The 23,902-nt window shown below is 36.5% G+C and overlaps 1 protein-coding gene across 2 annotated transcripts in view; it reads right to left on the reverse strand.

The window, feature by feature from the left end:
• Positions 1-23,902, reverse strand: part of DIS3 (DIS3 homolog, exosome endoribonuclease and 3'-5' exoribonuclease) — a 45,277-nt gene that overhangs the window by 4,977 nt on the left and 16,398 nt on the right. For both annotated transcript variants that reach the window (XM_069066779.1, XM_069066777.1), the window contains exons 7-20: positions 23,217-23,330; positions 16,997-17,134; positions 16,258-16,404; positions 14,979-15,095; positions 14,600-14,701; positions 13,477-13,541; positions 13,311-13,395; positions 9,660-9,787; positions 8,541-8,627; positions 6,077-6,233; positions 3,511-3,725; positions 2,388-2,556; positions 1,638-1,796; positions 539-661 (exon numbers count right to left, since the gene is read on the reverse strand). In XM_069066779.1, the coding sequence (XP_068922880.1) occupies positions 539-661; positions 1,638-1,796; positions 2,388-2,556; positions 3,511-3,725; positions 6,077-6,233; positions 8,541-8,627; positions 9,660-9,787; positions 13,311-13,395; positions 13,477-13,541; positions 14,600-14,701; positions 14,979-15,095; positions 16,258-16,404; positions 16,997-17,134; positions 23,217-23,330 (1,806 nt within the window). The remainder of the gene's footprint in view (positions 1-538; positions 662-1,637; positions 1,797-2,387; positions 2,557-3,510; positions 3,726-6,076; positions 6,234-8,540; positions 8,628-9,659; positions 9,788-13,310; positions 13,396-13,476; positions 13,542-14,599; positions 14,702-14,978; positions 15,096-16,257; positions 16,405-16,996; positions 17,135-23,216; positions 23,331-23,902) is intronic.

The following is a 23,902-nucleotide window of genomic DNA, read 5'->3' on the forward strand; positions in this document are numbered from 1 at the left end:
GGCCAGTGCTTTATTCACTGAGCCATGTAGCTGCCCCCTTTTTTAGATTTTTTTTAAAGCTAGGACTCAAAATTTTTTATTGTATGCCCTAATGGGAACATATTACTGAAACAATGATGGAAGTTAATAGAAAACAAGCTTGATAAACAAGTAATTAATGTAGTCAATTTTCAGGAATCTGTCCAAAGCCAGATAAACCTATATTCAAGTTCAGTTTGTGTGGATCAAAAACTATGTCAAATTTTAAAATCATTTTTGATTAAAATACTGAAACATCACTTAGCCTGGCAGGAGCTTTTAAAGTGACTGATTCAATCTAATTATCCAAAACTGTATGTAAGAGATATAACAAATGACAGTTGAAGACATTTCCATTTTGAAACTCCCAAACATCAAAATAAGGTGGGGTGTGATGGGGGAAGGAGATGCTTTAAAAGAATTTCTGACCACAAACATCCTTTTCTTCTATCTTCCACAAAGGTAGTACACACATGCTATTCTACTACAATATGAGTATTTATTTTTAAATCAGTCTTACCTGTGGTTCTATTAGGGACATACGAATTTTCTGATGCTGAAGATTGGATGAGTCTAAGGTGATTTTCACTTTAACTCTATCAAAAATATGAAATTCTGTATCTTCTACTTTTAGTGAGGGCATCTAAATTTTAAAAATATATTTTAAAAACTTTTTTATTACTTTCAGACATTTGAAGCTTCATTCTTATTCACATATGCTTCAATTAAAATACTTCATTTCAATTACATCTTCTGTCTGTTCAATTAAAATATTTCACAATCATAAACAAGTATGTGATCTGGGCAATTTGTACAATAGTTGATCTGGTACCCATAAAAACAAACGTGTTATTTTACTTACACAATGTCTTCTCCTCCTTCCCTGTTCTCTCCTCACCCTACCCATACTTTAATGAAGATTATTACTATGGTCTACCCAGGGAGCTCAGAGGCCACATGCTTTTGAACAATTCTTATTCACTTTCTCAACCTTAAATGGAATTCATCTAAATCCTCAAGAGAAAGGAATCAGTGTTACTGAAATATTATGCTGATTACCATTTCTTGCCCTTAAATTTGGGGTTTAATTAAGCAACTTTGGCCCAGAAAAAACAGAATTTGTAGCTAAACCAGCTAACTCATTGATCATATCTTCCCATAGGACTAGAAATAAACTGTGGAGGGGTATACTCTGATATCCTAAGAGTGACTGGGAACAACAGGAGAGATGAGAGAAAAGAAATACATGAGAAACTGAAATAAGGAGTAGGAGCTCTCCCCTTCCCATGGAAGGGACAAGCAATCACTGACTTGAGGTAAAACAATATAAAAGTTTTTTTTTTAATTTCTTTGTATGTAGGTGATATACAGGATGGCAAGTATATAGAAGGGCTGCCTTGGAATTCAAGAAGTCCTGAATTTAAGTCTTCTTCTGACATCGGCTTATTGTGACACCATGAAGAGATAAGTTACTGTCTCTCACAAACCTGGCCAACTCTCTAGGCTGGGGTATTTCGGTCCCCAAATCCAATGGATGTCATTACTCTTCTATAAGGTGCAATGCAGGGACAAAGTATGACAAAAAGAAAAAAAAAAATATATATATATATATATCATACCTCCTCATCATAAGCAAGTCTTGGTTTTGGTTTGTCTTTTTCCTCAAAAAATACAGTTCCCTCTAAACCATATTTTGGAATTAACACCACAATAGCATTCTTTCTTACAAACAAAATATAGGCCTCTTCATTCACTATTTCTTTATTTTTGAAGAATAGCTGTAAGAAATAGAAAACTTCTTTCAGTTATTAAGAAAAATCTTTTAAAAACAAGTAATCGAAATCACACTAGTTACATTTTTGAATGTTACTAAAATACAAGTGACAACTACACATAGTTTGTGATTGTTTTTTATTTTTTCCAATCATTTTACCAATGGAAAATCATAGGATCATAAATTTAGAGCCAAAAGGGTCTTTAGAAGTCATAAAGTATAACACTTTCATTTTAAAGATGAGAAAAATAAGGCTCAGAGTACTGACTTGTCTAGGCTCTAATTGAGTCAAGTTTCTTCTTGATGCCAAATGGAAATGTTTTACTTCCCTAATACAATCAACAGGGGAAAGGAAAAATCATTATCATCATAAACTAATTCATTTTAAAATAGTTATTGATCTTTAGAATGGTGGAAGTAGGAGCTCAGAAAAGACACATGCCTATAATGTTATTTCAATTACGTAGCATCCTCAAAAGCCTTCCTTTTTTTCTTTCTTTTTGATAACATTTGAAGGATCCTGAATGATTGCATATTCTTATCTTGGAGGAATACAATTTTTACTTTTAATCACTATATGAAATTAAACACTAACCTGTGTATGAAACGCGACAGATGCTCGCTGTGCATATTGCGCCATTTTGTGTCGGAAATTGAGATTTTTGCACAAATCTGCTAGTTTGTGTTTATTTGTCAAATCTGGATACGTAGAGTCTGCTCCGATAGCTACTGCCAAAAGCCGATGGACAATTATATCTGCATATCTTTAGAAATAAGGAAAAGAAAGATAATTTTCACACATCAACATTGTCTCAAATGTCATTTTGCAGAACGCACATAATCACACTCTAGATTTGAATTGCAATTTTTAAAAATACTTTTAACATAGCAAGCAGAAATACTTGCAAAAACTAAAGAACAAACAAGATTTCTTTTTTCTTTTTTTTTTAAAGCAATTGGGGTTAAGTAACTTGCTCAAGGTTACATGGCCAGTTATTTCTGGGTGTGGTGCTAAGTATCTGAGCCCGGATTCGATCCCAGGTCATCCTGACTCTGGGGCCAGTGCTCTTACTCACTGGCCACCTGGCCGCCCCTAAGCAATTGGGGTTAAATAACTTGCTCAAGGTTACACAGCCAGGTGTTTCTGGGTGGGTGCTAAGTGTCTGAGCCCAGATTCAATCCCAGATCATCCCGACTCTGGGGCCGGTGCTCTTACTTGCTGTGCTACCTGGCTGCCCCAACAAGTTTTCTTATAAGGGTTAAAAATACTCCCATCAAAACTTGATGCATCTTGATTACATGTGTATAACCTATATTGATTGCTTGCCTTCTCAATGAGGGTGGGTAAAGAGGGAGGAATGGAGAGAATCAGAACTCAAAGTTTTAAAAACAAATGTTTAAAATAATTTTTACATGCAACTGGGAAATAAGATATACAGGCACTGAGTTATAGAAATCTATCTTGCCCTACAGGAAAACAGAAGGGAAAGGGTATCCCCTTCTATTAAGAGAAGGCAGGGGGGAGGCAGTGATAGAAGGGAGGGTCGATTGGGGGAAGGCGTAATCAGAATGCACACCATCTTGGGGTGGGGAGAAAATTTGGAATTCAAAATCTGGTGGAAGTGAATGTTGAAAACTAAAAATTAATTAAAATTATTTTTAGAAAACTTGATAAATCACTTTTATTTTCTCCTTTTGAGTTTTATGATCTAAAGTACCTTCTTATGGGTGAAGTAAAATGTGTGTATATTGGTGATGCTAAGCCATAATGATGAAAATCATTATCCATTCCAGAGCAGAAGTAAACTGCTTGCATCATACAGCGAGTGGCTAATATTCTGAATAGTGTGTTTAGATATGGGAAATCAGGAGATTCCACTTGGTCTAATGAGTCAGCCAAAGCCTTTGCTGAATCAGTCTTAATGTCCAAATTCTGTAAGAAAAGAAAAGGGGAAAAATATCATTGTTCCATTTTTATTTTTAAATTAACCTTTCAAATATATACTTTCATTAAGGAATTCAAAAAGGCCCACTCCAATTTCCAAACAGATATTTTTAAAGTATGTTTCAAAATTAGTTGTTTGGAACTCTGCACATATTTCATTATAAAAATATTATTATAAATAATGATAAAGTTCTAAGACTAAAGGATGAGTATCTTTTTTTTTTACTTTTTGGAGGGCAATTGGGGTTAATTGACTTGTCCATGGTCACACAGCTACTCTTAGTGTCCGAGGCCGCATTTGAACTCGGGTCCTCCTGACTCCAGGGCCAGTGCTCTGTTCACTATGCCACCTAGCCTCCCTGAGATGGATATCTTTTAAACTAATAATGTAGTGAAATGATCATACTAGCCTAAGTTCTGAGACTTGGGATACAGGAATTAGAAGCAGTAATAATGCAAAAGTAGTGGTACTGAGGAGAAAGTTTCTGCCTTCGTCTTGTCTTCCTCCTCCCTTTCCAGAGACAAAAAATGAGAAGAAAGCCTGATAGTGGCAGAGTACCAAAACTAGATAAAGTCAAGGAAGATTTAAGTGCTTTGTGACCCTGAGTAAGTTCAAATGTTAAATGCTTTGCCAATTTTAAAAACATTCTATTGTCACTTATCATTATTATTTCCTAAGCTTCTAGGTCAGCTAAATAGTGTGCAAGTTCTTAACAGACCAAGTTATTTAGGAATACAGGATTTAGAACAGGGATTGACCCTAGTCAAGCCTTCCATTTTATTGATGAAGAAACTGAGACCCCAAGAGATTAAGTGACTTGCACTAAGTCACAGAAGTAGAGAGTAGCTAAATCAAAGTATTTCCAAGCTAGGGTTCTTTCCATTGGACACATACAACAATCTTATTCTAATTTAATATCCAAACTCCCACATCTATCATCCTTAAAGTTTTGCGAAGGACTTTCATTACACTAATCCTAAGCATATTATCCCTATTTTATAGATGAGGAAACTAGTTCAGAGAATTTGGTGACTGTATCTGAAGTGGAATTTGAACCCAAGACCCCTAAACTCAATAGCCCTTTGAGTGCACGATGCTATTTCTCAACATTCTACCTCTTATTTTGTAGCTCTCTTCCACTTCCATATGCCTTTTTTTTTCTATGTCCTTTCTCTGACACTAAATACCTCACTGTAGCATCCAAACCAGGCTTGCCCTAAAATTACCTGCCAACTGTCTCTCCCCACTGTGAAAAGTATCCATTATCTCTGCAAATGTTGTAGTTAGATTATTACTATCCTTGTAGCTTATGGAAGAGTGATGCTCCCAAGTTCCCCAGAACAGTGTGCATTGTAAGATCTTAGCTCAGGTAAGGAACTGATTAGTACAAATGCAGACAGCATAACAGAATAAAACAAATTCAGGTATTTCTCAATAGTGTAATCATCTGAATTCAGCTTAACTCAAATCCATAAGCCCAAGATTATATATATTTTTTTGGTTGTCATAATGTTCACTCATAAAACTTAACATTGCACTAAAACCCACAACTCTTATTTCATTCAGCCTGCTGAGGTCTTTCAGGATCTCAACTTTCGTACAATGTGTTCCACTCTGTCTAGCTTTGTATTAGTATTAGTATATAGTATTATATAGTATATATATAGTATTATCTCCAAATTTCTTGGGCATGCCACTTATGCCTTCATCCAAATTATTGATAAAAATATTAAATAACTGGGGCATGCCACTAAAGACATCCTGAATTGACCTTGATGATAAGTCATTCAGTCTGATCATTTAACTTGTTCTAAATCCACTTATCAATATAGCTCCATCTTCTCAAAAAGAAAAACGTGAGACACTATTACATGCTTAAATAACTACATAAACTGTATATAGGGCATCCTCCCTTATCTAGTCAGTCTAGTAACTTTGTAAAAAAAAAAAAAAAGAAAGAGTTATTAGAATGACCTGTTCTTAATAAAACCATGCTGGCTTTGTGTAATTCCTACTTCCTTTCCCAGATAATGCTAACTTCCCATAACATACTCTTTTGAACATGAGCCTTTCTGCAGTTCTGTAGCACCTCTTCTTATCTGTTCTGTGATCTCTGCCAGATCACAGACTATACTTAAGCAAACTCTTGTACCAGTCATTTCAACTGTGCTAAGACATAGGGTGTCTGTGAAGTTTGGATTCAGTCAAAGGTCTACACTGAAGACCTAGAAGGTCACATGTAGCCTCAAGACCATAGGTTCCCCACTCCTGGAATAAGTGATTCACTATTTAAACAATGAGAGTCACATCCAAGAATCTTGATTCTGGAGGTATTTACTTTGGATTTAGCTGCCTTCACAAGAACGTCATAATTTGATGGAGGAGGAGCAGGATGTTTTCTAAGCAGGGCATGTTCAGAAAATTCTTCATGGATTTTCTTTGCAACAGAGACATTGGCCAGTAACATAAATTCTTCCACCATGGAATTTGTTTCTCTGTCAATAAAAAAGAATGTCAGAAAAGAGAACTTAAGATTTTATAACACCATAATGGAATATTTAACAAACCACATCATTATTTTTACTAACAACTAAAGGGAGGCTTCAAGTATATCCAGTACAAAATGCTAGACTTCAAGTTAGGAAACTCAGGTTTGAATCTGAGTTCTGTCATTTCCTAGCTGTGGGACCTTCTCCTCTCTGGGCCTGAAGTTCTTCATCTGTCAAAGCAGGTGCTTGGACTAAATGACCTCTGATGTCTTTTTGAGATCTAAATTCATGGTCCTACTATCCCATTAGTTAAATGTACACCCATACACACATACTTAAAAATTGCAATTTAAAAAATCCTTCTCTGCCATTTCATCCTCAACACCATCATGATCTTGGATCCTTGAGGGCTCTACTACCAGAACTCAATTTGACAAGGTGGGCCTTTCTTTGCTCCCCACTGTTCTTGCCTTCACTTACAATTTTGACAGTTGCAATAATACCACCTCTCTCAGGATGATGTCCCTCAGTTCTAGGACTCAGTTTACTCACCTGTAAAAGCAGGAGACTGAATCTGACAGCTTATGGTCCTTTCCAGATCAAAATCAATGTTTATTTCTACCCTGAACAAAACTTTATACCTTTATCTTTTCTGACACTATGCCTCTCCCATATATGTAATGGTTTTTCATAATTAAATGTTTCTCTTGGTTTCTGTTCTAACCTAAGAATTTGAATGAAAAGAGGAGATAAAGAATGCTAGCTAGAAGGATTTATAGGGTCTAATGAAGGGCATGTCTTCCCATAAATCCAAAATGGAGAATCCACTCAATGTGCTAAGAATCTCAAAGTACACTATTCAAGTCGTCCCACTATTATTCTTCATTTTTTATAGCATAATTGAACCACTTCCTTTTCTGGGCATATATACTAAGGGGCTTGTGAGTAGAATATCCTCATATGCTCAAAGTTCTTGGTGACACTGGAGTTCAGAAGAGAGATTAGGATTTAAAATTTATATTTGGAAGTCATCTACAAAGAGATGATACTGAAGCCAAAGGAAAGAATGAGACTTGGGTTCAGGTCCTGCCTTAGAAACCAGCTACTTGACCTGGGGAAATCATTAAAACTCTCTGGGCCTCAGCTGCCTCATCTGTTTGAAGAGACTGAACTAGATGGACTCGGGAATACTTTTGAGCACTAGGAGCAGCCAAAAACTGAAAATGTGGGAAATGGTAACAACTTAAAATTAAAGCAATCTAATCTAATAAAAGTTAGTATAAGCACAGTAATACCTAACTTTAAGAAAATGAATCAGAACATTCTCATTTTTTCAGCTACTTACTTTCATGGATTACCATGGCCAAGTAATTAACCACTTAGTGGCCAATATTACTAATGAATTAATTCATTACAGTTGGCTATGTCATCCACAGACTTATTTATTACCAGTACCCTGAGAAACTTTTCTGTCTTGGTAGTACTAGCTAAAGTTTACACTCCACAAGTACAGATTTACAAATATTTAATAAACAACATTTAATAAATGATTAATAAACATTTTAGTGATTTTTAAAATATCCCTTTTATTTCTGAACATCCCTTCTCTTCCCTCCCGGGGGGGAAAAACCAACCCTTATAACAGAGAAAAAAACAAGAAACAAAGAGCAGTTCAGCAGAACCAACCAATACAGCAACTAAGTCAGAATTTATATGTAGTATAATTTTATATATAATACATTTCACACCCACAGCCCCACAATAGCAAAGAGAGGAAAGAGGATCCACTGACAAAGACTTAAAGGAAAAAAGGGAGACCTCCATAACACAAAAGGTATGATTTTTATGGAAGTCAACGGAGAGATTCAAGGTAAGTGTATACAGGCTTTAGTATATTCTCAATAAATTATGCTAAAGAAGCAAAGAAGATGCCCACGAAATGATGAGAAAAGGAAATTGCCAAGTTGACCAAGAGATAACAGATAACATGAACACTATTCTGGCACCCAGTATTAAAAGGCCCAGAGAAAACCCCCTAGCTCAATGGACTACAATCTTTAGAGAGGGTTTATCATGAGATATGCATAAGAACTTCAAATGGGAAGGTGTCTTTGGGTTCAGAGAGAATATCTGCACTGATGAGATCACAAATACACTTAAGTATCTAACCAAGGGAAAACATCGTATGTGTGCATGTGCATGTGCGTGTGTGTGGAGAAGACTACCAGTGATTATGTTAGCTATTAATGTAAATCCTAAATGTTCATGTTGAAACTCAAAATCTTATTCATCTTTTATTTAAAAACAACATACCTAAGTTCCTTTGTCTGAAGATCTATAGGGTCATGAGTTTCACTATCCACATGAAATCGAACTTCAGGAGAAGAAAGTATCAAAGCCCTGTAAGAAAAAGACCAAAAACAATTGGTCAAATGACCCTATTATTGTCAGAATCTGAAAATAATTCTTTGATAACTGCAAAATGTATACAACAGAACTTTCCGGAAGATCTTTAATATAGCAAACCCTCTGTAGTCTAGCAACTGGAGTTTATAAATTCCTAGTCTGGGATACAACTACTCCTCTGGGAAGGTTAACTGTTTTAATTAAGCACAATAATTAGTGAGATCAGCCTTAGTGAAAAGATTTAAATAATCTAGAAAAGAGACTTTCAAAAAGAAAATGTATCAGAACTCATCCAAAGGTAAGTAGTTTCTTCCTCCTGAAGTTTTTTTTTTTTAAATCCTTTACCTTTGTCTTTTTTAACAAGTATTTACTGAATCAGAAAAAGAGTTAGAACTGTTAGACAAAAATTCCTCCAGAATGAACAATCACAGGTTTTATTAGGTGGTCTGAGGATGCAGCTTGTTTCTAGCTAATGGATATGATGCTACTAGAGGAGAATTTTATTTTTTACAAAAAGCATTATTGTATAGCAGTTAATGAAGGCTAGAGATAGAAATTGGACTGGTGACCTCACTGGTGTAAGAAACTGCTGGTAAGAAAAACACTTTTACCAATGCAGTTCAGCACAATCTCTGCCACTTATAATCTTAGTTGCTTAGAGCAGTGAGAGGTTATGTGACTTGTTCAGGGTCATAGAAACTGTACATGTCAGAGATAAGACTTGAATCCAAGTCTTACCTGGTTCTAACACCAGCTCACTATAACATACTCTGTAGTATTTAACATGCAATTATGATGTAGATATGTACATATACATGATGCATATTTAACATACATGTATTATATACTTTATATGCAATAAACTTAAATACAGCACTAAATACACATTTGAAATATGTGCTCCACAAATCATTATACATTTCTCTATTACATATGATATATATGGGCTTTCAAAAAAAGGTTAACAAACTAGCTTAAGAATGGTATCCAAGTTAGATATAGCCAACAAATAAAAAAAATATATACCCTGCATCTATTCTCCGCCTCTTCAGAATTTTTGCTAGTTTATTTAGTCCACGGAGACTAGTGGTAATATCATCATTCATGGTTGCTGAGTCAATTCTCATTTGAGCTTCTGCATATGTAAGGGAAGCCTGGAAAAGAAATTGTGAATTAATGTAACAATTATGGACAAGAAAATTAGAGTTGTGCCTTCCAATCTCAGGTGGAAATCTAAAATCCATAATGTCAAACTGCTTAAAATCAATAACGAAAAGGAAATATTGAGTATAGATTCCAACTTTCAATTGTACTATATCTAGTCTATTAACCAAGCATTTATCAGAGCAGAATTTTGTTATCTACCTAAAGTCAATGTTATACTGAGCTGAAAAGAAATTATTTTATTTCGGTGCTACCCCCACCCTCCTTGCAAATGGTTACTTTAGATTTTAATTAAACTGAAGAATCACCATGGTATACTAAGTCATGAGAGCTGAGAAACTGCCTATATAAGGACTGTTCTAGTAACCATAAGCAACCATAAAAGAATTTTTTCTTTGAACATATGATATTCAGTAGGCAAATAATTAGAAAAATGAAATAGCCCACAAAATATCTAACAATGTCTCAATGGGAAAAAGAATAAAAACTTAACTAACTCCTTGGAAATTAGAATAGGGCAAAGAGAAGCTAATGATTTTATAAAACACCAAGAAATAATAAAACAAAATCAAAAGAATAAAAAATAGAAGAAAATGTGAAATATCTTATCAAAAAAACTGATCTGGAGAACAGTTTGGGGAGAAACAATGTAAGAACTGTTGGACTACCTGAAAGTTATGATCAAAAAAACAATCTTGATACAATATTACAAGAAATCATTAAGGAAAATTGCCCTGAAGTTCTAAAACAAGAAGGTAAAGCAGAAATACAAACAATAAAAAATTTAAAAATCCACCAATCACCTCCTAAAAGAGACGCTAGGAGGAAAATTTACAATATTTAATATTTACAAATTTAATAGCCAAGTTTAAAAGCTCCCAAGTTAAAGAGAAAATATTGCAAGCAACAAGTGAAAAACAAATTAAACGTTACGGAGCTATAATCAGGATCACACAACACCTAGTAGCTTCTACACTGAAAGACAGTGGGTCTTACAACACTTACTTTTTTTAGAGCAAAAGAGCTGGGGCTGCAAACAAAAATAACTTACCCAGCAAAGTTAAATATAATCCTGAATTTTTTTTTTTAAAGCAATCGGGGTTAAGTAACTTGCTCAAGATTACACGGCCAGTCATTTCTGGGTGTGGTGCTAAGTATGTGAGCCTGGATTCGATCCCCAGGTCATCCCGACACTGGAGCCCGTGCTTTTACTCGCTGAGCCACCTGGCCGCCCCTAAGCATTTGGGGTTAAGCAACTTGCTCAAGGTTACACGACCAGGTGTTTCTGGGTGGGTGCTAAGTGTCTGAGCCCAGATTCCATCCCCAGGTCATCCCAACACTGGAGCCGGTGCTCTTACTCACTGTGCTACCTGGCCGCCCTGATCCTGAATTTAAAAAAAAAAAAAGACATTCAATGAACTGAAAGACTTTCAGGTATTTGTGATAAAGAGCAGAACTTAAGGGAAAATTCAACAGACAATCCAAGAGAAATATAAGGTAAACATTAAAGACCAACTATATGGGATTCAATAAGGTCAAAACATTTACTTCTTATATGTGAAAATGTTATCAGCACTCTTATGACTGTCATTATTTGGGTAGTTTGAAAAACAGGTTTGGGCTGAGCTATGTACAATGGGGTAATGCTAAAAAATAAAACTGGGTAGGGGAAGATAAAGAGAAGCAATTCTCTCATACAAATGAAACATGAAAGAAAGAACTGACACAGAAGAAGTGGGGGGGCTGGTAGTGCTGGAACCTTACCTTCACTGAAAATGGGTTAAAGAGGGAACAACACATAGATCTAGAAACCTTCTAAATTTATAAAGAAATAAGAGAGTAAGGGATAGGATAAGGGAGGGACTGTTAAGAAGAAGGGTGTGTAGATTAAGAATTAGGAAAAGGAAGGTATAATGGGAATGGGAATTTGAAGATGTTCCCTGTCCCTTAATAGGCCTAGGGGGGAATTGCTATTGTTTTATATGATTATTTCCTATTATCCCTGTTATACTGTTGCAAAGTTCTGTTGATACCAGTTATCCCTAAACTCTCATTAATCTATGTTATAAAATGTACTTAATACTTAAGGTATTTTTGCTATATAAGGGACATGAAAGATCTTGGGGCTGAATGCAATGGGAATGGGAATTTGAAGATACTCCCTGACACTTAACAGGCCTGGGGGAAATTTGAAAACTTTCCCTGCTTTGAAAGTAAACTCTGCCCCATAATAGGCTGAATGCAGTCGGATGGAGCCTGTGGTAGGAGGAGTTTGCTAAAGGGCAGAGCAGAGCCTATAGGAAGCTGGGAGTCAGAGCTAGAGAGAGGGTAGAAGAGAGAGGATCAAGGAGTCAGATAGGCTCGTGAGTAAATATTGATCTTATACTGATTTGTGAGAAGGCTAAAGGATGCTGTGGATCTCTGTGTTGTTATGGCTTGTTAACTTCATTACTACTATGATGGAATCGGCTTACTTGCTTTGGGGACTCGGTTTTCCGGTGTCTAAATAAATACCTTGCTTCTGTCCTCTATATGGAGAGTTTGTTATATTCTGTGATCGAGCACCATGTGGAAATATTTATAGTCACGGTCTTTAGATTGTGTGTGATCAGGGTGCTATAAATATCACATTGGCACTACAGAAGGGTATAAGGGAGAAACTCTTTTATAGATAGACAGGCAGAATAAAGTGGAGAGAAGGGGAGAGGATAATGGAGAAAGGCACTAAAATGTATGATCGGGATGGACGCCAACAGACAGAAAGATAGTATGGTGACAAAGACAAATTCTGCTTATTTCAAAATTTTGCATGAGGCTGGTTCTGTGACCAGAAGAAAAAGAATTTCCCCACCTCCTTCCTCTTGTTTCTCCTAACTGGCTGTTTCCTACACCCAGATTTCAGGCTAGTACTAGCAATTTGCTATAATACAAGCAAAAGAGACTGCTAAAGGTTTAGAATCCCTGATCACATATATGGATAATGCTATTTCTATGTCACAATACATTCAGCATTCCACATAAACTTTTAAATGTATTTCTGAAACACTATCCACTAGAAAATTAAAATTCTTTATCCCAATTTCCAATCTACAAGGATGTGAAGTTTGTTATTCTAATACCCTGTGAAACACTAAACTTTATAGCTTTCAATATAATTTTCAATAGGCCAAGTGAAATATTATGACTGTTGTCAGTCTGGCTACTCCCTAACAGGAACACAGTGATGAAGTAGATAGTTCAAACCTCTAGGTTGGGAGTTATTTTGTAAAAGGAATACTGGAGTCAGGAGGACCTGAGTTCTCAGACACTTAACACTTACTAGCAGTATGACCTTGGGCAAGTCACTTAGACCCCAATTGCCCCTCCAAAAAAAAAGGCAAAAAAAAAATACTGGGGGAAGCTAGCAATGTGTTTTCTGTAGCCTTCTGATTCAAGTGAAGTTAATTTTGTAAGGCAATCTTTATAAAAGCAATGTTTTTTTTTTTTAATACAAAGAAAAACTTTATACTTTACCTTTGAATTAATAGCACTTTTGGTAAACCTGGTTTTTAAAATTTCAGCATGGTGATTCATTTCCCAAATACATGAAAATGCTAGTCTAGGAAAAAGAACAGATAATATCACTAAAATAAAAAGTGATAAACATTAAATATAAAGATTAAGTCTTATGAAAAAATACCTGTCCACATTCGATCTTAAGGAACATAAGTTAGAGCTAAGCAATTCTGGAACCATATCAATTCTCTGTAAAAGACAGAAATAAAACCTTAAAAATTACTTTGCAGTATTATATGAAATTTAATTCATTTTTTCCTATTAAATACTGAATAGGAAGGTAAATAAAATTTTTATGAATTAAAGGAAAAATCATTTTTCAAACATGAAATCCTAATGACACTTCTACATTTCTAAAACACAAAGGAGGAATTATGGCAACATGGTATTCAAGAGTTCTGGAATCTAGCTCTGGCAGAGCTGATTTTATTTTTTTAAAACAAAGAAAAATTTTATACTTTAGCTTTGAATTAGTGGCACTTCTGGTAAACCTGGTTTTTTTGTTTCAGTATAGTCAGATGTGACCTTATAAAAGAGAAGGCCTAAATGACCTCTAAAGTCCCCTCCTCTTGTAATTATTAATATTCAATTAATGCTGCATATATTTACATAGGGACTTATTGCCTCCTGATTCAAATGTAAGGTGCCTGGATATAAGCATTGCTGGGTTCTTTATACTCATATTCCCAGAGATTGGCACAGGACTTGTCACATAGGAAGTGCTTAATAAATGCTTACTGACTAATTCCCTCTAGTAAATTCTATATTTCTATGATAACACAGACTGCTCTGAGCTAGCCAAGCAACAAATATTAAAAAGGAGATGAACTATCTCTAATTGCCATTTAAGATACTCAAATACAAGAGGTATATTTTCCATGAAATAAATAGCCTAGAGGTCATCCAAGTATGCCTAACTTCACAAAATATCTATATCTATCTATCTATCTATCTATCTATCTATATATATATATATATATATCTACCTGTAGGGTTATGCATTGATAAGCCAAGGCTTCACTAAATCTAGAGTATACTTTTCCAGTCTAGGAAATCTCTCAAAGAATTTTAGTCTAAAATCCTTTAAGTGATCTTCATTAAAAAAAAAGTTACAATTAAAACTGATCAAAATTTCACTTTTAGTTCGTATTGTGTTAAGTCTTCTTTGTATCCCCCCATAGCACCCATTACAGTACTTTTCACACAGTAGGCATATTATAAATATTTGCTGAATGAAAAATATTTACTTTTTCACAAAGATAGACGGTTGTTCCTCTTTTAGCTGACTCTTGATCCAAAGCATTTCCTGGTCGAATAAAGTGGCTAACATCTGCAATGTGAACACCAACCTCAAAAAGACAAGAAGTTAATGCAAAACATGACAAGATTCTGCATAATTCATTAACTTTTCTAAAAGATATCTAAGGAGAAAGAAGTTCAACAAAAAAGAAAAATGGTACAATGCACCTAACACTTTAATCTAATAATACAAATCCAAACAGCACTTTATAGTAGCACTTAAATAAATTCTACCAGGTCAAATGAAAATTGTTTGGGCAAAGTTCTACCTGAACACAAGCTATAGAACTACCATCTCCAGCAAAAAGAATGCTGTAAAATTAATACCTCTAGATTTCCATTTTCAAGCTCTCGACAATGTAAAGCATCATCTATGTCTGTACACTTTGGAGGATCCACACTACAAACACAAAGATGCCTCAGATCTTCTCTATTCTTCATGTCCTATGAGATGACATAAAAAGAAGAGATATTATACATAGCAATAATCTAACAGTTGGGGGAAGAGCTATATACTTTAACTTATTATGACTCACTTCAGCGCTACACTGTGGTCCAGGTTACCCTTGGTCTTCAAAGTTACACCAGCAGAGTCTAAGCTCTGAGAGGCTGTGGCAGACTAGGGGGGCCTTCAGGGCAACTGGTGAAGGCCTCCATTTTTCCACTTATAGCAACTCTGTGATACCACCTATTAAGTTAGTTACAGGATTTCAATTTGTATCAGAGGAGGGAGAATCCATACTAATGAAATTATGACTTCTTGAAGTCCCGAGACTTTATTATACTACTTTAAAATATATGTATATGGGGCGGCTTGGTGGCGCAGTGAATAGAGCACCAGCCCTGGACTCAGGAGGACCTAAGTTCAAATCTGGCCTCAGACACCTAACACAAAAACTAGCCGTGTGACTTTGGGCAAGTCACTTAACCCCAATTGACCTCCAAAAAAAAAAGAAAAAAAATTTTTTAAAAATATGTACACATATATATGCATCTATTTTTATTTTTTCATTTTTTTTTTTACCTGCACCTCACTGAGGTGGGTAACTCCCTCTAACAGTATGATTACAATCCATCTATGCTATTTCAGTCCTGCATGATTCTTTCCCAAGCGCTCCTGTAAATTCTCCACAAGAGTCCTCAAAGTCACCCAAATTTATATGTGATACTTCATATATTAATAAGTCAGTTATTAAAATACATACATATTCCATTTTTCCCATCTCAGTTCAAATATAAATTGAGACTAAAGTTAATCTTATTTGAACATATCTAGACCCTTTACTTACCCTGGCAAACCCAAAATATACAATTTCCCTGTTTTCTGAGAGTTTAATTTCTGGTCAAGTATAAGTTTTTTTTTTTAGATACTTAAAAGTATTTTGGCCAGTGCAAAATGATTGATAAATAAGGGGAAAAAACTCAGTTTTCTCATTTTGCTTAAAACGTTATAGATGTTTCAACTAAAAAAGGGTAAAAATAACACCCAGTGAGCATCTCTCATTGGAAGGAGCAGCAAACATGGCAGGAGCTGCACTGGTGCACAGCTGAGGCCCCACTTTTCCCCTAAATGGGCACCGCTCATTGGACAACATTTTTCTCTCACCTCTTCAGTGATGCTCCAGGGCATCTTTGGCAGGAAGCTCAGAACAGCCTGGGAGAAGGGCTGATGGGGAACATCATGTTCAAGGAGTAGAACTTCGGTTTCCGTCTCTTTATCGCCAACAGACCCTAAATTTTTTACGAAGTGACCCTAAAAATAACAATTATTTCAGAAGACATATTTTACAATTCTTTTATGACCAGAAATACATTCTTATTAAGTTACTGTTACTGAAATGCTTTTCACAATTTACTATTCCTAAAATAACCCAGGGCATGGGGTAGAAAGTGTCCTCCAAGGAACAAATGGGAAAACTGGAGATGGAGAGACTTCCAAAGATGTTCAGTATGTAACATCAGAGTCTTTGAATCTATTTATTTCCTATGGCCCTGTGGGCTTCAACTGTGTTTAAAAATATAGCAGCTATTTCTGTCAAGAATTTTTTTTAGAATGCAAATGGTAAGAAGGATTTAAATTCTAGGAACTGTTGATTTTTTTTTCTTGGTGACAAAAATCCACCTTTTCATGAATTTACCTTTTATAGCCACAGCCAAGCAAGCCATTGCAAACAATACTTTAACTTGGTTAATTTAGTTGAAAATAACACCATAGTTTATTGGACTATTTATATAAATTAACAAAATGATCAGAATGGACACACTAAATTTAAGTGCAAATTTCACATCATATGGATTTTCTTTTAGATATTATAGAAAACATCTGTCCTCTAAAAATAACTTACATTAGGATATCTAGAATTCTTGGGCCAACCATCAATAGCAACAATAATTCTCTGTCCTTCTAAGGTTGCAGCTTGTCTTGTTTCTATTCGAATCCGAGGTATTCTCTTGTCAGCAGGTGTAAACAGATGTCTTCTTGACTACAGACAATACAGAAAATGTTCTTAGTGGGCTCTAAGTTCCTCAAAAAAGTAAAAACCTCACCCTATTCCATGATTCCAATAAGAGAAAAAAAATCTCTCCATTGGAACTTTTTATCATTTTTCCTCCCAACTCTTCAGGCAACTTGTTTCAACAGTCACTCCCTCTCTTTCACATATCAGTCATTGGAGGAGACTCCAATGGTTCTTTTCTATCTGCTGATAAACATCTTATTAAAAATTTTTAAACAGCCTTCCTTGATTCATCTACTTTCTATTGTCTTACCTTTCTCTATTACTTCTTTAAAAAGTTGTTCTTTACCCAGAGTCTCTCTTTTCTTAACCCTTTTAAACTGGCTTTCAAAAAAAAAAACAAAAAAGCTGGCTTTCAACTCCAACCATTTTATTGAAACTTTAAACAAAAAGATATTTATATGGTGTTTTACATGTTATCTCATTTCTTCTTCATAACAATCCTGTGAAATATATGCATACCCCATTTTACTGATGAGAACACTGAGGCTGAAAGTTTACTGACTTGCCCAGGGTGACACAGCTAATTAAGTCTGAGGCAGGATTTGAGACCATATCTTCCAGACTCCAAGTTCAGTGCCCTATTTGCTACAACATACTGCCTCAAAGATCACAGATGACTTCTTTTATTTTTTCCAGGTGGACTTACTGGTGCTTTTAGTTTTTATATTACAATCAGAAATTTCTGAATATAACCACCAAAACACCACCTTAAGAATTCTTCCCTTTCCTTGCAATAAAGAAAATGAATTAAGCAAAACAAAAAGGTGTATGCCTGACAATGTACCCAAGATCTCCCAGTTTAAGACATGATTTCTACAAAGCCAAGACTGCTTCATTTCCGTGTTCTCTGTATTTACATTACTGTAGTTGTGCTTTCTCTGGTTCTACTCCATTTTACTTCACCTTCCAATGTTTTCACCTCATAAATTTATCATTTTATAAGTTACAAGTAATATTTCATTAGTAATATAACACAATTTGTTCAGTTACTTCTCAACCAATGGATATTCACTGTTTCTAGTTTTTTGGATCTTTTATTTATCTTTTTTTTTTTTTGGGGGGGGGGGTGTCTTCTTGCTGGCACCAGAAATGATACAATGAATGTCTTGGTATCTATGGGTCTATGACATTGAGATTTCTGGGTCAAAGGGTATGGATTTTTCAGACATTTTCTTGAACATAATTCTAAATGGTTCCAAAATTTTTAAGTCCATCAACAGCATTTTAGTGTGCCCATCTTTCCATGGCCTCTCCAATGTTAAGTATTTCTGCCTTTGTTATCTTTGTCAATCAGTGGAGTGTGAAGTGAAAACACAGTTGTTTTCATTTAGATTTCTCTTATTCTTGATCTGAAAAAATCTTTCATATGGTTGCTGAGAGTTTATAACTCTCATGGCACTAATTCAAACCACTAGTTTTCTTTTTTCATCCCTCATACTCTCTCACCTTGAAGTTTTTGACCACTTTGGCTACATCTACTCAATACCGTCTCCTCTTCCGGCTTCAGAGAAACCACTTCTGTCTTGGCTCTCCTCCTACATGTCTAACCACTCCACTATTTCCTTCCTATTCTTCTTCCTAATCCTCTAAAATGAGCATTCTAGGATCTGTGTCTTTTTGGCCCTCTTTTCTTCTCTCTCTACATTCCCTCCCTATGCAATCTATTTTTTTTTTTTTTTTTGCTTTTTAGAGGGGGGGAAGGCAGGGCAACTGGGGTTAAGTGACTGGTCCAAAGTCACACAGCTAGTCAGTGTTAAGTGTCTGAGGCCAGATTTGAACTCAGGTCCTCTTGATTTCAGGGCTGGTGCTCTATTCACTGAGCCACCTAGCCGCCCCTATGCAATCTATTTTAACACCATAGCTTGCACTATCTATGCAGACGGCTCCCAAATTTCTATCTCCAGGCTTGAACTCTTTTTTGAGTTTTAAACCTACACTGTGAACTGCCTGCCTTCAGGATATCTCCACTCAGATGCTCAACCAGCTCAAATGTAACATATCCAAAACAAGACTGGTATCTTTCCTGCAAATATGTCCCTCAAGATTTCACTGTTTCGTCTGTGCACAACACCACTCAGCCAGTCTCCTCAATTTGTAACTTCAAGTAACCTTTAACCCACACAGAACCAGTGCTCTCCTACCTCTACTGCCTTTGTTCATATTATTCACAGTTCCTAGAGCACAGTGCCCCACTTACACCACACAAACACAATCTTGGTACTGGAATTACCTCAAAGAGCACTAATTCTGCCTTGTACCTGACCAAGAATCCCACCTATAACAGCCCTAAGAAGTGGTCATCCACTTGAGAACCTCTTACTTTCCAGGGTCATTCATCTCACTGTTTTGTCCCTCTTCATCAACTGGTGAACCAGGTTAACTCTACACTGTGCTCTTCTATCGAGTCACTGGCCACTGATTGTTCTGGCCAAGTTTAAGCCTTGGATCACTCCCATCATCTACTTACTGCCTTCACTCTCATGCACATGCTGTTGAAGAAGTTGAGAAAATTTGCAATTCTTCTGATTGGGTCCACTGAAAATTTGTTATATTTTAACTGAGCCCTCAGTGACACTAGACAATTCTTCTACACTTCCCTTATTAACTCACTATCCCATTTTCCACATAGCGTCTTCCAAGTCGTTTTCATCCCTACTCAAACCTTCCCTGGCTTCCCCTCACACCATCCTCTCAGCTAAGAACCTTACCTCCTATCTTACTGAAAAAAATTGAAGCCACTCAGAGATCTTACTCTTCTTCCCTCATCTTATTGCTCAGATGTCTTCTGCCATTATTTTCTCCACTCCTGTCTCAACTCCTTGCAAAGCCAAATCTACTTGCACAAACGATCCCATTCTATACCTTCTTCCCCAGCATACTGCCTCATCTGTGATCCCACTCTCACTTATCTTCAATCTCTCCGTCTACTGACTACTTTCTTATTGTCTATAGCCATGCCCATGCTTTTCCCATTCTCAAAAAACCTTCATTTGATCCTCCCATCCCCACTAACTATTGTGTTTTTCTATCTTTTGTGGCTAAGCTCCTTGAGAAAACCATTTATAATAAATGCTTCCGCTTCCTTTTCTCCTGCTTTCGTCTTAACTCTCTGCAGTCTGGCTTCTGATCTGCTCAAGAAAACTGTTCTCTCTAAAGTTATCGATGATCTCTTGATATCTAAATCCAATGGCTTTTCTTTTTTAATCAAATGCTTTATTTTTTTTTTTAAGCAATTGGGGTTAAGTAACTTGCTCAAGGTTACACGGCAAGTTATTTTGTGTGGGTGCTAAGTATCTGAGGCCAGAACCAATCCCAGGTCTCCTGACTCTGGGGCTGACACTTTTACTCACTGTGCCACCTGGCTGCCACCATCAAATGCTTTATTAACTTCTGGTTTACATCATTCATTTCTGCAAGATTTTGAGTTACAAATTTTCTTCCCGTTTTTCCCCTACATACCACCCCAAAATAGGGATCCCACTGGATATCCCCTCCTCCAATCTGCTCTCTCCCATATCTTCTCCTATACCCACACCAACTAGTAGGGCTCGGTGGATCTCTATGTCCCAGTGCCTGTATGTCTTATTTTATTTTATTTGTCCTTAGTATCTATGTGTTGATAATTCTGGAAACTGCCATAGCTGCTGGTGATCTGAAGTCCCTCCAGCCGGTGGCTGGTCAGGCCCACCCAGAGGTTAAATTAACCTTGGGCTCTCGTGGGGCCGGGCTCAACTGCCAGAGTGCCGCGCTGGCCCCTTCCTGCCGGCCTGCTGAGCTGTCTTCAGAGGGAGGTTAGCTTCTCTTTGTCATTTTGTGGGTTCTGTAGCTCCAAAGTTTCTTCAGAGTCACCTTTTACATGAATTGGAGGAGGTGGGACCTGGAGCCCCGCAGAGTCCTGTTTCTACTCAGCCATCTTGCCCATGGCCTTTCTTAATCCCCATTCTTCTTGACTTCTCTGCAGCTACTGACATTGTCCATTATCCTCTTCTCCTTAATACTCTCTTCTCTCTAGGTTTGTGGGAAACCACTCTCTCCTGGTTCTCCTTTTATCTGTCTGACTACTCCTTAAGTCTCCTTTACTAGATCCTTATCCAGATTATGTCCACTAATTGTGGGTGCCCCACAGCTCTCTGTCCTGGGGCTTCTTCTCTTCTCCACAATACTATACTTCACTTAATGATTTCATCAACTTCCATGGTTTAATTACCATCTCTATACTAAGGATTCTCAATTCTACCTATCCAGCCATGACTTCTATGCTGACCTCTAGTTTTTTATCTTGAAACTGTCTTTGAGGCATCTTGAAATGGATATCTGGTAAATATCTTAAAACTCAACATGTCCAAATGCGAATTCAGTACCTTTTCCCCTAAGTCCTATCCCCTTCCAAACTTCCCTATTATTTTCTAGCACACCACTATTCTTTTAGGTACCTGGGCTTGAAACCTAGGTGTCCTCTTTGGTTCTTCACTATTTCTCACCCTTCCTACACAATCTTTTGCCAAGACCTATCCATTTCACCTCTGTAACATCTCTCAAATAAAGCCCCCTTCTCTTGATACTCCTACCACCTTGGTACAGATTCTCATCACCTCATACTTGAATCACTACAATAGCCTTCTGGTTGGTCTTCCACAGCAAATCTCTTCCCACTCCAGTTCATGTTCTATCCAGCTGAAAAAAGTGATTTTCCTAAGGCATTGGTCCAACCGTGTCACCCTCAGTCAATAGACTCCGGTGGATTCCTACTACCTCCTTGTTCATGCAATACCCTCTGTCCAGCATTCAAAGTCCTTCATACCCTAACCTCCCCCACCTTCCTAATCTTCTTACACTATACTCTCTGCCACATACTCTTTGGTCCAGTGACACTGGCCTCCTGACTGTTCCATGAACAAGATACTCCATCTCTTGGCTCCAGGCATTATCTCTGGCTATCCTCAATACCTAAATTGACCTCTTCTCCTCATCGGTCTCCTGGTTTACTTCAAATCCCAGCTAATATTCCATATTGTACAGAAAGCCTTTCTGAATCCCTCTTTATTCTAGTGTCTTCTCTCTGTTAACTATTTGCTATTTATTCTGTATATAGTTTGTTTGAACATATATTTGCTTCTCTCCTCCCATTAGACTGTGAGGTCCTAGAGGACAGGGAGTCTTCTTTGTCTTTCTATCATTGGCATTTATGCATAGTAATTGGCACAGAGCCAACATTTAATAACTGCTCATTTGACAGTTCTAAGACTTAGGAAATTTTTCCTTACAATGAATGAAAATATACACCTCTGAAACTTTCATTAATCAAAGGAAAATTCTATCAACTGATGCCAAAGTGAACAGACTGCATCCCTCTTACATATGGCAGCCCTAGAAGGGCTGTATTTTCTCCCCAAGTCTTTGTTTTCCCAGAAGGTACTTCACATTCCTTCACTGGTATAGAATGGTCTCCAAGCTCTGCATCAGCAGAGTGAGAACCAGCTTTTTAAATGTCCTCACCAAATTGTGGTAGCAATTAGTGAATACAAAATTCCTTGTATAGTTTATAAAGTGTAGAAGAATTATCACCTCCCTCAGTCTGGGTACTATGTTTAGGACAGCAGTCGCTTTTTTAGTTGCCATGTTACACTTAACTGATTTTGAGATTGCAGTACATTAAAAAAATGTGTAGAATCCTTTTTGTATTAATACATACCCTGTTAGGCCCCTACCCTCTTTTAAAGTACAACTCAAATACCAGTTTTCCTGTAAATCCTTACCTGGTCTAACTCAGTCTGGATTTTCTCCCTCATAATTCACATAATACTGCAGTTTGCAACTTTTTAAAAGCAATTATCACGGAACACTATGTATGAGCTATATTTGTGCATTATCTAGTTACCTACTTATAAATGATCCATGAAAGCCAGGATAATGTCTTATCTAAATATTATATATCCCCTAGCATCTAGCATAGCATTTTGTACACAGCAGGCATTTAATAAATGGTTGTTGAATTAAGTTCATGTAGGTATTTCAAATATTGCTTAAGAAGAATGTTTTCACTTACTTCCTTAATATCAGACTTGGAAAGCATGCCACAAAATGGCCTCCAGTTCCGCTTTATTATTCCTACCACTCTTCCTGAAGGTCTTAACATTTTCTCATTTATAGCAGTCTTCAGCTGCAATTTAAAAATAAAAAGATAACCAAGTGTTTAGTCATTTTCCCATTAACAAAACAAATGAGTTTTTCATGAACATATGTAAAGAGATACTGGAACTTTCAAGCCCTAAATTATGACATCACAATAAATTGTATTAACTCTAAAGTTCTGTGAAACAGTGTGACCCAACTTTCAAAGTAGTTTCCTCCACAAGGAAGCAGTGTATGCTAAACCAACACAGCTGTAACTAAATACCTAAAAGTCAGATGCTATATGAATTCGAGTTTGATCCTATTTTCTCTTGGGTCAAATACAAATTTCTTTGTTTAAAAACACTCAAAACCTTCAAGTCTGCCTCCAACATACTCTTGCCGCCTTTGGTATACTTTATTATTCTTCATGCCCAGCTGCTATTCTTCTTGTTCCTCATACTGAAGATTCCATTTCCCATCTTTGGCTTTGCATGGTTTATTATCCCATGCCTATAATTCACTTGTTCCTTAACATCACTTGTTGGAAGCCCTAGTTTACTTCAAAGTTCAGATCAAGAATTACCTGCATGAGATCTTTCTTAATCTCCTGAGATGTTA

Source organism: Petaurus breviceps, unplaced genomic scaffold (genome assembly GCF_028583685.1).
Source record: "Petaurus breviceps papuanus isolate PSGF00001 unplaced genomic scaffold, PetGlider_PUasm1.0 90730, whole genome shotgun sequence".
Classification (NCBI taxonomy): Eukaryota; Metazoa; Chordata; class Mammalia; order Diprotodontia; family Petauridae; genus Petaurus; species Petaurus breviceps.